General features: G+C 37.0%; 1 protein-coding gene across 1 annotated transcript in view; it reads right to left on the reverse strand.

Moving 5' to 3' along the window:
• Positions 1-13,285, reverse strand: part of LOC122394896 (fibroblast growth factor receptor homolog 1-like) — a 91,022-nt gene that overhangs the window by 18,064 nt on the left and 59,673 nt on the right. The window contains exon 2 of the mRNA XM_043392102.1: positions 7,720-7,862. Within this exon, the coding sequence (XP_043248037.1) occupies positions 7,720-7,804 (85 nt within the window). The 5' untranslated portion in view covers positions 7,805-7,862. The remainder of the gene's footprint in view (positions 1-7,719; positions 7,863-13,285) is intronic.

Raw genomic sequence — 13,285 nt, forward strand, 5'->3', positions numbered from 1 at the left:
CAAAATGCGCAGTATTTCGGGGATATGTCTATTGACAAAAGGTGATTATAACCGACCCTTACAGCTAAAAATAATTTTTTTAGAACGATTTGAAATTTTTTAATTTTTGTCGACTTTGTCCACCTACTCGAATTTTTTTCTCGAAAATGGGTAAGATTTCGAGGGTATGTCTATTCACCAGAAGTGATTACAATTGACCCCTGCGAACAAAAATAATTTTTTTAGATCAATTTGAAATTTTTTAATTTTTGTCGACTTTGTCCGCCTACTCGAATTTTTTTCTCGAAAGTGTGTAAGATTTCGGGGGTATGTATATTGACCAAAAGTGATTGTCATTGACCCTCGCAACCGAAAATAATTTTTTCAGGATGATGTGAAATTTTTTTTTCTCACCGAAAAATTTAGGCACCTAACCCCTGTCGATTTTTCTTATAAATTCGTTTTTCATTTTTAGTAATTTTATTTGATACCCTACGGAAAAGTTGTCTAATACTTTTTTGTAGATACCCATGAGCTCTACTTTAGAAAAAAGTTTCAACGAGATACGTTCACTATTGTAGGAGTTATGGCCGTTTGGAAATTGGACCATATTTATGGGATTTTTCTCTCATTTCACGGGGTTAAGGAACAACTTTTTGAATATTTTTAGAATTTCTACATATTCTTCAACAAAATACGCGTTGTTTGCCGCCTGAAACATTAAAATCCTCCAACTGGAGAATAATGGCGCGCTTGGAGAGAAAAAGAGAGGATTCTGATATCGGTGTATCGACGCCCTTATTAACATATACAACCAGTGTACCAACGTCGTTCTATCGTGATTGTTTCATCGATCCATTAACGACGTTTATAAATTGCAAAGAATAATAATTATCGAGCAATAGATGTCGTTACAAAGATACGGGTTAAGTCGATCTATCGTCGTCGTTCTATTTTAATTATTCTATCGATCGATCGACATCGAATATCGCAATTATATTGATGCACCGGCGTCGTTAAAATGTAATTATTGTATCGTTGCATTAATATCGTTCGGTTCGTATCGCCGCGGTGATGCATCGATGGTATTATTTGCGATAATCGCGTCGATATATTGTATCGATATATCGCAAAGTTTACATGGATGTATTAATATCGTTATTATTGTTATTATTCATTTATTAACGTGTATTAAACCCTTTAGTACGAAGATGTAACATGCAAGGAACTACAGATGTGGATTTATATAGTCAAAAACATTATCGCTTAGTGAATGTAACAAAATAAATTAATTTACAATACGCTGCAAGGATAATTTAAGACTTTCTAATGATTGTTTTAGTGTGTACAAAATTTGCATTACTGATCATATATATATGTTACCGTGGATGACCGAAATTGGAGAATGTCAACTTTCACCGGTGAATGTCAACAGATACCAAATACGTCGGTGAAAGATCGAATATTTCATTACATTGTTGTACATTCGGACCCTCTCCGGTGTGTGTCGACAATCACAGATATGCTCTGGTGGAGGTCCAAAACAGAAGAGTCAAAAAACAAGCGACTGGCTTTCTCCCGCCAAATCCTTTGTTCTGCTCGGAGTCAATCAGCTTTGTCAGTCTTATGCAAGCTTTGATAACGCGAGCAACGTTTTCTTAATTTTTTTTCCGATACCCTAATTTATACTAAATGGATACTGCAGTAAATCGTGATCTTTTTCTAACCCAGACCTAACCCAGACCTAACCCAGACTTAATTCAGACTTATTCCAGACCTAACCCAGACCTAACCCAGACCTAACCCAGACCTAACCCAGACATAACCCAGACCTAACCCAGACCTAACCCAGACCTAACCCAGATCTAATCCAGACCTAACCCAGACCTAACCAAGACATAACCCAGACCTAACCCAGACCCTAGATCTGGGTTAGGTCTGGGTTAGGTCTGGATTAGATCTGAGTTAGATCTGGGTTAGGTCTGGATTAGATCTGAGTTAGATCTGAGTTAGGTCTGGGTTAGGTCTGGGTTAGGTCTGGGTTAGGTCTGGGTTAGGTCTGAATTAAGTCTGGGTTAGGTCTGGGTTAGGTCTGGGTTAGGTCTGGGTTAGGTCTGGATTAGGTCTGGATTAGGTCTGGGTTAGGTCTGGGTTAGGTCTGGGTTAGATCCTTTCAGAAAGAGAGGCGAAAAAGTTACGTCACCCTTGTGACGTTTTATAGCGACTGAATTACGGGGAAGAAAATATAAATCTCCAACATGTTCAACACTCACCATTAGTGCATGGTGAATGTCAACATTTACCGGTGTAAGTCAAAAATAAGGGTGTTTAGCAAATATTTCGGACATACACTAAGCGACTATGTGAATGTTGACATTCACCGGTGAAAGTCGACATTCTCCAGATTTCGGTGTTTCACTGTAACATATATATATAATAATATTTGCATTACTAATCATATTATATCGTGGTGTATTATAATGACCTCGATGTATCGCGATTAATTATTTACATCGTTGTTTGTTGATATAGTTTACGAAAACAGTGAAGGGGAGGTTGGTTCGTAGAGACGTCGGAAAATCGGTAGAAAATTGTTGAAATCGCGATTAATTATTTAGATCGTTGTTTGTTGAAATGGTTTACGAAAACAGTGAAGGGGATGTTGGTTCGTAGAGACGATGGAAAATGGGTAGAAAATGGTTGGAATCGCGATGGCTGGTGGTCGAATTTACTTTCCGGCAAATAAATTTATTGATAACAGCCCGAAATGCCAGCGTTGCGACGATATATGTGTATTATTATGATTGAGCTCAATTGTCCAATTGCCAGGTCATTGAATGCCATATGTACAGCCGGGCTCGCCCGTTATTAGCAAACCGTCGATGATATTCTCAACCTCGGCGGCCGCGTTTCCACGCCGCGGTCCCCGTGGCCGCGATCACACGCTCAAATGAGAGCCTCTGGCAATCTTTTGTCTATTAAATGTATTCAACAGGGTAATAGCGGCTGATATTACCAATTGGACAATGAAAGAGATGGCAGCGGAGCGCGATTTGCCCAGGGGGGAACGCGTACACGCCGTGCCACCAAGATTTCGTCAGGAGGCGACGATCTTGCGATCGAACGCGCCAAAATTCTTACCAAAATAAATATCAAACCCCGAATTACATCGATTTCGGCGAAACTTTTCATACAATCGACTGATAATCGTTATTTTTTGGGTTCTGAAATGATTTCTCGCGAGTTCATACTCGATAATTCTAGAATTTGCTTTCCTTATCACTAGACTGCGGATCTTCATGCAAATTCACATTTTTAAATATAATAATTCGTATCTTACTTTAAGTATTTCTTATATTTTTGCACATTAAATAAATTCTGTAGTTTTTTGAGGATTAAAATTTCCCATAAATTCATAAACATACGCAGTCTACTTATCACAAAACATACATAAACGACATTGAGAGAGTTCGATACAAATTTCTTCGTATTGTTGCTAGAAATATTGGGAGTCCCCATGCCTCTTGAGTCTCATAATTATGACGACTTACTTATCAATACTAATCTCCAAACACTGCGTAGTAGAAGAATTGCAGATATCATGTTTCTAAGTAAGCTAATCAAAAGTCATATTTTGTGTTCAACAATTACTCAATTGTTTCCTTTGTATGTGCCATATCTAGTTATTTGAGAAATCACTTTCTATTTTACTCTGAAAGTTACAATCATTAGAAAGTCTAAAATTATCATTGCAACATATTGTAAAATAATTTGTTTTGTTACATTCACTAAACGATAATGTTTTTGACTATATAAATCCACATCTGTAGTTCCTTGCATATTACATCTTTGTACTAAAGGGTTTAATACCAGTTAATAAATAAATAACAAATAATAAATAAACGCTTTGAAAAGATTTTCAAGTATGAAACTGAAATAATCATTCTCAAATTTTGAATAAGATTTAGGAATTTTAGTGAGGTTACGAGAATGAAAGAACAAGTTTTAACGAATATAGTGAGACAATCGATAATTAGTCGATAACTAGGAATTAGGAATCGTGTGCCACGAACTCGCGAAATTCTGCAGTCATGATCAGAAAGACTAACGAACGATACGAAAGAGAGAGAAAAGAGTGTGAATTCCACCCATTATTATCTTGTATTCCTTTAACTTATAATAAACTAACTTCTAATCTCGTAACAATAGTTTACGGGATTGTCTGAAGTAAAAATTGTGGCAGTCAACGAATAAAAATTGATCGAAGATTGTCTGGGGGATAAAATGTTGGGGATTTGCACGGTTAGTAAACACGTGGAGTCCGTGATTTATGCCATTTAGGGATTATAAGACGGCCGGGTAGTTTATATGGCGGCCCGTTCCGAGGACAATGGCTGGTTTCTGCTGTTTGTACACTTTGGCTAGAACAGCACGTGTGCAATTGCCGGAAATTCCAAACGGAACGCCGCGCAGGCATCCAGCGGAATACCGTTTAGAGAAAGCGTTTAATACGGGGCCCGAATCTGTTCGCCAGATGTTTGCCCAACGTTTTCCATCGGTTCGTCTCGTAAAGTTCGACTTTGACCGTCTTCCTGGAAAACCCGTATTCCCCATTGTCCGTGGAAACCTTAATGGAATTGTTAATGGCGGATGGAAGCTAACGCAACGCGTTCGTCCTTCGACAGCTCGATGGAATCGTTAGCCTCCCAATCGATTTACAATATCGTATCTTTCGATGCCACGCTTTTACACAATGGTGAAATCAACCGAACCAATCGACAAATATTTCGATCGATTTCACCGAAAAACGGTGACATTAAACAGTCGATAAAAGGCAACGTGTAAGACGCAGACAAATTAATTTGTATTTCGCGAGATAAGCAATTTCGTTCCTAATTGCGAGGTAAACAATTCTGCGTAAAATTTTTTGATTTCGCATCGATCACGATATCGTTTCGATGTTTCGGAGGAAAGGCGAGAGATTAGATAGCCGGATGTTGAACTTCAACGAGGGATTTCCAGTTTTGATTCGAGACCCATCGATCGATACCAAATCGAATTTATTTATGACTAATCGCTATGACTAACGACCCACGTTCGGGAAACGATGTTGAAATAATAACGGAACGATTTTTATGCATTTGTGTTCTCTCGTTTCGAAGTATTTCCTATAAAGGGGCACGATTTTTCTCTGGAGGCGACACATCTCATAAATGGGATTTCTCATCGGGCCTCCCCAAAAGGCAGCTCTTTTATTTCTGTCTGGCCTCTATCCTTCGGCTTTGTACGAGTTTTAAAAATACTCGATTCGCTCACGAATCGTCTGTCTAACGATTAGAGGCGCGTTGGACACTTCTGAGAATCGAGAAATCTTCTCAGTCCACGATCATTGATCAAATGGAAGCTCAACCCCTAAATATAATAACTCGTACCTCAAAGTATCATATTTTTGCATATCAAGTGCATTCTCTAATTTTTTGAGAATTAAAATTTCCTATAAATGCGTAAAAATTCGCAGTCTATTAATCAGTAATCGTGAATAATTGAATATAATAATAGAGAAAGACAATAATTTAAAGGATTACAGTGCTGTTGAGAGAGTTGAAATAATCTTCTCATTAGAGGCAGAAAATCCTCTTTTTTAGAGTTTTAGTGAGACTGAATGGGCAAGGAAACCGCAGGGGTTGGCAATTATCCTCGAGCGTTTCTTTTAACGACACGTTTCTGTCCAGCTCGTTTCTCCGTCGACAGAGACTTTCCGATTGTCGGGACGCGGTGAAAGACAACGAGAACTCGTTTCGCGTAAGTGTCCTCCCAGCTACGTGGCGGAATTTCGAGAAATCTACGCCTTAAAATGCCAACGATCGGACCCCCATAACAACCCCCCGCTCCCCCCCGTTTCTTTGCTCACCTACGAATCTTGGCTTTTTTCCAATCACGTAATTTACAGCCGGAGCCAACGTCGAAACCTCGATTAGGCACCCAAGAGGACACTCCACAATTCTAACCCCCCCTCCCCCCCCGAGAAAACAGGTTTCTATTTTCTGTTCAATCATTTTCATATCCACTCTTTTCGTCTGCTGAACTTGCAGTTGTTAATTTGAATCAAAGTTTTGATCAGTTTTATTTATGCATTTATGAGAAATTTAAATCTTCAGAAAACTATAGAATCCACTTGATATGCAAAAATATAAGATTTATTGTGTTTAGGGGTTGAAACAACCCTCTATGAAGTTCCCATTTGATTAATTTTATTAATAAAAATATGAATTTGTTCCTGTTCAGTTCACCAAATAAAAAATGGCGTCAAGCATTCCCATTTAATTAATTCTATTAATAAAAATATGAATTTGCATCTGTTCCAGCGTTCCTGTCCAGTTCACCAAATAAAAAATGGCGTCAAGAGGAGATACACTGAAGAATTTCACCCTTGGTCGCTCGACTACGGAAGTTTCCTTTTCTCGAGCAAGTTCACCATGTCGGTGAGTGCAGAAATTAAAAATTAAAAATACTTTCGCGAGTGTAACGACAGGATTCCTCGCGATCGAGTCATTGTTTATCGCTCTCGAATCTTCCCAAGCTTTTCCCGCCCCTTCGAGTCGTATTTTTCTCCACGTTCCATCCATTCCTTGCTCGTAACTTTCGCGATGCCTTCGACTTTTTGCCCACGAAAATATCCCACGCGAACGTCTATCCCCGTCTCCGTCGTTTCCCTTCCGTTTCCTTGAACTTCGCGCGCCATTTTCTCGCCCGCGAACGACGGGAATCTCGAAAAATTTAGCACCGGGAGAACGGACGAGGAAGACACGAAAGTTAAGTTAAAAAAAGGCCCGTCGAGTTCGTTGCTTCGTTGCCATTTTTCTTTTCGCTTTTTCACGCCGGGGGAAATCGCGACGATTCTAATTCTGCCGCCATTTTGCTCCTGGGTTCCTGTCGCTCGAGGAACTCTCGTTTACTTGGAACAACCGTTATAAACTCTTCGTTTTAACAGAGTTTTTATAGTTTATACTCTAGTTTATATTTATCACGGTAATTCTAATTTTTGAATGTTTTTAAATCCAACAATCAATGTTAGAATTTGTTAGAATAATATAACGCTGTGTAGATTTGGCTTTTGTCATGCGACGTTTACTTGGATTAAAAGTTCTAACAAATTCTAACAGAATTAATTCTAGTTTATATTTATCATGGTAATTCTAATTTTTGAATGTTTTTAAGTTCAACAATTAATGTTGGAATTTGTTAGAATAATATAATGCTGTATATATTTGATTCCTATTATTTACTTGGAAGAACAATTACAAGTTCTAACAAATTCTATAACAGAATCAAGTTCAGTTTATATTTATCATGGTGAATCTAATTTTTGGATGTTTTTAAATCCAACAATTAATGTTGAAATGTATTAGAATGTTTTTAAATCCAACATTTAATTTTGAAATGTATTAAAATGTTTTTAAATCCAACATTTAATTTTGAAATGTATTAAAATGTTTTTAAATCCAACAATTAACGTTGAAATGTATTAGAATGATATAACACTTTGTTTACCTTTCAGCATTTGCGTTATTGATTAAGGGAAAGTATTTTTCGACGATTTATAAATATAAATGGGTCCTCCTGACGAGGTCTTGTATAATGAAATTGTATCTTTTTTTTTTAGATATTATTCTGGTATCAATTTTATTACGAGAGTTTTGAAATAGCGTTTGAACGCAAAAACTAGATTCTGCTTCTTACCTAGTCGAACCAGCTGCCCTTGGATAGATCGATCGATCTCCAGGATAAGGAGTATCCCAACGATCAGACATTTTGCGATCGCCATCCCGACTTCTTCGACGACAGGTACCGGGGTTAGCTAGTAGCGCGGCATGAGTGACATTCTGAAACAGAAGCCAAGAACGGTTTGTTTATTCAATGGCTGTCGCGTGAAAAGGGACCTGGTAAATATTAACTCCCCCACCTTTCAACGATTGGGAACCCATCTCGCGTTAAACTCGAATAATTTCTGTTTACTTTGGAACAAAATTAATCGTAACGATATATAAATTGCATTTCGATCGACAGCGATTCTGCGTCGCCATATTGCTTTACACTAGCTTCGTTCATCTCGAGTTTATTAAAAATGGAGACTCTGCAGAGCAATCGTATGTTGTTAAACTGTACTAGTTGTAAAAAAACTCGGTAAATATTAACAAATTAATTAGAAAAAAATATAATTTCGATCTACAGCGATTTTTTTTTTTTATTATTAGTGCAATTTGAGTCTCAAGGAAAAGATTATTTTGCAGTGTTTCAATACATTATAATACTTCACATAATACAATAAAAAATTATAAACATTCGTATGCTTGCTAACCAAACAGTTTAGAGACGAACTGCTACGCCATATTGCTTTTTACTAGCTTCGTTTACCTCGAGTTTATTAAAAATGGAGACTCTGCAGAGCACCTGTATGTTGTTAAACTGTACTAATTGTAAAAAAACTCGGTAAATATTAACAAATTAATTAGAGAAAAATATAATTTCGATCGCGTCGATTTTGCTACGCCATATTGCTTTTTACTAGCTTTGTTTACCTTGAATTTATCGAAAATAGAGACTCTTGCAGTGCACCTGTATAGTAGAAACTGTACTCGTTGAAAAAGACTCAGTAAATATTGATAAATTAATTAAAAAAAAATATAATTTCGATCGACAGCCATGTTAGTTTTCACTAACTTCGTTGATCTCGAGTTTATCAGGACTAGGGACTTTGCAGCGCGTCTGCACAATGTTAAATGCAATCTGAACGCACGGTAAGAGGATCCTGACTAGGATGGGCTCAAAGAGGACACGCTGGTTATGGTGCACCGTGATCTATGGGGGTCGAGTGAGCCGCGAGGATGCACCGGACGTGTTCTGGTGCACGGATTCGGGTCTGGTGCCGGGACCAAGTGCCGGCCATGTGTTTTCTAGGGCCGTCTATTATTCTTTACGGGGACGGAGGATCGTCGCGAGCGCAGGATAGCGCTGAGCGTAAAATATTCTGCCGCCGTCCCGCGTGGCCCCGATCGCTCGTTCTCGATCCGATTTATGACGATTCACGGACAGGGCGAGAAAAGAAACGACGGGAACAAGCCCGCGATTCTGATGTTACTTTATGGTAACCCTTGTAAACCGGTCCCCCGGTGGTTACTTTTAAACGCCTCTATTTATAAAGATCCTACGCTCCTCGCTCGAGGGTTTCGTCGATCGTCCCCGATATACATATTTCGCGACATTTAAATAGAACGCGACGATATTCTATTTTTCGTATCCCCTAAGATACTTCTCTCCTTCGAATTAAGATCGGTTTCGAAGCTTATTACGCTATCTAAATAAATTTGTTTAAGTTTTTTTAATGGAACGATCTATCCTGCGTCTAGGAACACGAGTTGCAATTCACCAGTGGTTGTTAGTGCAACGTATCGATGTTGTCAACAGAGTAAACCAGTCTAGTTTACTTTTAGTTCGAAGGCTGATTGAAAATTATGGCGGGAGTAATATTCGCCCGGTGGCGACGAAAATTGCGCCTGGCGTAATAATATCATCCTTGAAACGGCTCCATAAAGATCGCATTAACGACGCCGGAAACGCATAAAGCCAACATTTACTCGGCGTCGAGCACCGAAAAGAGATCTACTCGTGGCCACGGTGGATCCGTTACACCGTACGCCCGAAGCGTTTTCAATGGGCGTGTAAATTTCTGTCGCGCAAATTGTGGACGTTGAACCGCCTAAAAATGGTACAAGAGCGCGGAGAACTCTCATAGCAGAACCGTGAAACGTATATCAAAACCAGTATGTTCTATTGTTTCACCAACGTACCTTTCAAGCCTCGTAATTGTGATATATGAAATAGCGACGATAAATGATACTTTTATTAAATAATAAATAATTTCGTATCGTGGGTTAATTTCACCAGCTATATTTAGACGCCATTGAACATTCACGGTTCAGGAATTTGTTCTTTCGTTTCGATTACATATATACAGGGTGTTCAATCACACCTGGGAACAATTTTAATGGGAGATTCTAGAGACCAAAAAGTTAATAAAAAATTAAATTCAAAAATTTCTAATCATTCTGGAAAAATTATTTTTAGTTGCAGGAGTCAATTACAATCATTTCTGGTGAATAGACATACCCTCGAAATCTTACGCATTTTCGAGAAAAAAATTCGAGTAGGTGGACAAAGTCGACAAAATTAAAAAATTTTAAATTGGTCTAAAAAAATTATTTTTAGTTGTAGGGGTCAATTACAATTATTTCTGATGAATAGACATACCCTCGAAATCTTACGCATTTTCGAGAAAAAAATTCGAGTAGGTGGACAAAGTCGACAAAATTAAAAAATTTTAAATTGGTCTAAAAAAATTATTTTCAGTTGTAGGGGTCGGTTACAATCATTTTTCGTGAATAGACATACCCTCGAAATACTGCGCATTTTGGAGAAAAAAATTCAGAAAAGTGGGCAAATTTTCGACAAAATTAGAAAAATTCAAATCGTTCTAAAAAAATTATTTTCCGTTATAGGGCTCGGTTACAAACATTTTTGGTCAATATACATACCCCCGAAATCTTACACACTTTCGAGAAAAAAATTCGAGTAGATGCTAACATTTTTTGACAAAATTAAAAAATTTCAAATCGTTCTAAAAAAATTATTTTCAGTTGTAGGGGTCGATTACAAACATTTTTGGTGATTACACATTCCCCCGAATTCCTCCGTATTTTTTAGAAAAAAATTCTTCACGGAAAATATACCGTGTGACCGAAAATGTTTCTATAACTTTTTAACGAAGCCTCAATCAGCGAATTAGTATCCTTGATTTTCGACTGATTTTCGCCTTTAGAATCTCCCATTAAAATTTCTCCCAGGGTTGGTCGACCACCCTGTATATTTGTTTTTTATCGAACGATCGATATCTATGAATAGATCGATGCGAGACGGCAAACTCTCCGGTTTATATATAGGAATAATAAATGGCTTGTTATGACTGCAACCAACGTTTCCGATTTTAATACGGCAAGCCTCGTTTCTCATAATTTTCACTCCAGAATAAATATTTCGATAGCGAGTCGACCTTTCGTTCTCGGGCCCGATCGTTAGCAACACGAACGGTAACGCGAAAAGAGACAAAGTAAATAATAAACGACACGGATAAAATGCCCCGTAACGTTATAACAATTTATGGAACAGGCCGCGTGAGTCATTGTCGCTCGAGGCGTTCAAAAATCGAGCGAAACTTCTCTCGGAATCTCGATCTCGCCAACGAATTCAACAGGCGATTTATTTCGGGGGAAATTTTTCCTTTGAACGGTGGAATATTTACGCGGGTAAATATATCGACGAGATACGAAACGAAATTCCGTTCTTATCGAGGTTGAGCTCGATATTAGGGGACATCTACCCTTTTGTACTCCCTGTTTCTACTTATCGTAATTTTTTATTTACGCGATTTTCATTATTTAATGAAATATTGTTCGATCGAAAGGGAAAATTAATCGGTATCCTCAGAAAACTGCGATATTGAAAATAATTTTTTAATTACATTTTCAAACAGTATATCGACTTAAAAAAATACACATTCTACGAAGAAAAGGTCGACGAACATTCTACTATTTTTTATTATAACAAAATTGTTGGAAATGTTGCTCAATTAAAAAGAAAAAATCGAAGTATATTTGGAAGATTGCAAAATTGAAAATAATTTTTTAATTACACTTTCCAACAGCGTATCGACTTAAAAAAATACACATTCTACCAAGAAAGGGTCGACGAACATTCTAATATTTTTTATTATAACAGAATTGTTGGAAATGTTGCTCAATTAAAAAGAAAAAATCGAAGTATATTTGGAAGATTGCAAAATTGAAAATAATTTTTTAATTACATTTTCCAACAGTATATCGACTTAAAAAAATACACATTCTACCAAGAAAGGGTCGACGAACATTCTAATATTTTTTATTATAACAGAATTGTTGGAAATGTTGCTCAATTAAAAAGAACAAATCGAAGTATATTCGGAAGATTGCAATATTGAAAATAATTTTTTAATTACATTTTCAAACAGTGTATCGACTTAAAAAAATATACATTCTACCAAGAAAAGGTCGACGAACATTCTAATATTTTTTATTATAACAGAATTGTTGGAAATGTTGCTCAATTAAAAAGAAAAAATCGAAGTATATTTGGAAGATTGCAAAATTGAAAATAATTTTTTAATTACATTTTCCAACAGTATATCGACTTAAAAAAATACACATTCTACCAAGAAAGGGTCGACGAACATTCTAATATTTTTTATCCCAATAAAATAACTCGAAATGTTGTTTAATTAAAAAAAAGAAAAATCCTCGACACTTCCTAACGAAGATGTCCGCGTAAAAATATATATTAAGATAAGATTGCGTAATTAATTTGTCGCGTTTAAAGAGCCTAATAGTGGCCTAAAATTAGCAGTGGAAAAGTCACGAGATAAATTTACTCGGGGCCAGTTAGTTAAAGATACCCCGGGGCAATGATTCTCCGATCGAACAGGTGAAAGAAGCGAGGCGTAGATCGTCGCGCGTTAGATCAACGTTACGAATCGTGAATAGGTCTTTAATCTTATCAGATAGGAATGGATGGAGTAAGGCGTTGTACGACAGGATCAAATACATTATCTTATTTACGTACAGGTATTCGACACCCGAAAGTTTAACGCTCGATAAAGCAACCAGAAATATTCTATATCCGTGACTCTTATTGTCGCGGACCAAACAGACTCGAACAGAATTTTAATTCACCGTTCTAACGTTTTGAATCTTAATAACGATAATAGTACGGTCGCATTACGAATATAAATTGCGATTATTTCCTGATCATTATTGTGTTGGAAACAGTGATTATTACGATTTATAATTTAAAAAAAAAATTCTAAGAAAATATAACCCGAAGAAGCATCGTAAATAATGGACTTTGGTCGTAAAATATTATGCAATCGGTGCAAAACTATTTTCATTCCAATTACACTTCGAAGGTGTTTTTCATACAATTTGTCTAGATTTTTCTAGTTAAATTGCATACTTTCACGTGGTGAACACCTCATTGAAGAAGAGCAAGGTGCACATTTTAGTGACAAACGAGAAATGGGAGTTTTTTAAGTTTTTTATACAAAATGTTTTGAAGCCATATTAATTTCCTGTGTTTAATTTGATCTCGTTGAACGAACATCGTGTAAATAAAGTTGTCGTTCGAAGTAGAGCATTCAGCGTCGTAAGGACGTTGTATAATA

This window comes from Colletes gigas, unplaced genomic scaffold (genome assembly GCF_013123115.1).
Source record: "Colletes gigas isolate AHSC1104 unplaced genomic scaffold, ASM1312311v1 Colletes_gigas_Sc00004, whole genome shotgun sequence".
In the NCBI taxonomy this organism is placed as follows: domain Eukaryota; kingdom Metazoa; phylum Arthropoda; class Insecta; order Hymenoptera; family Colletidae; genus Colletes; species Colletes gigas.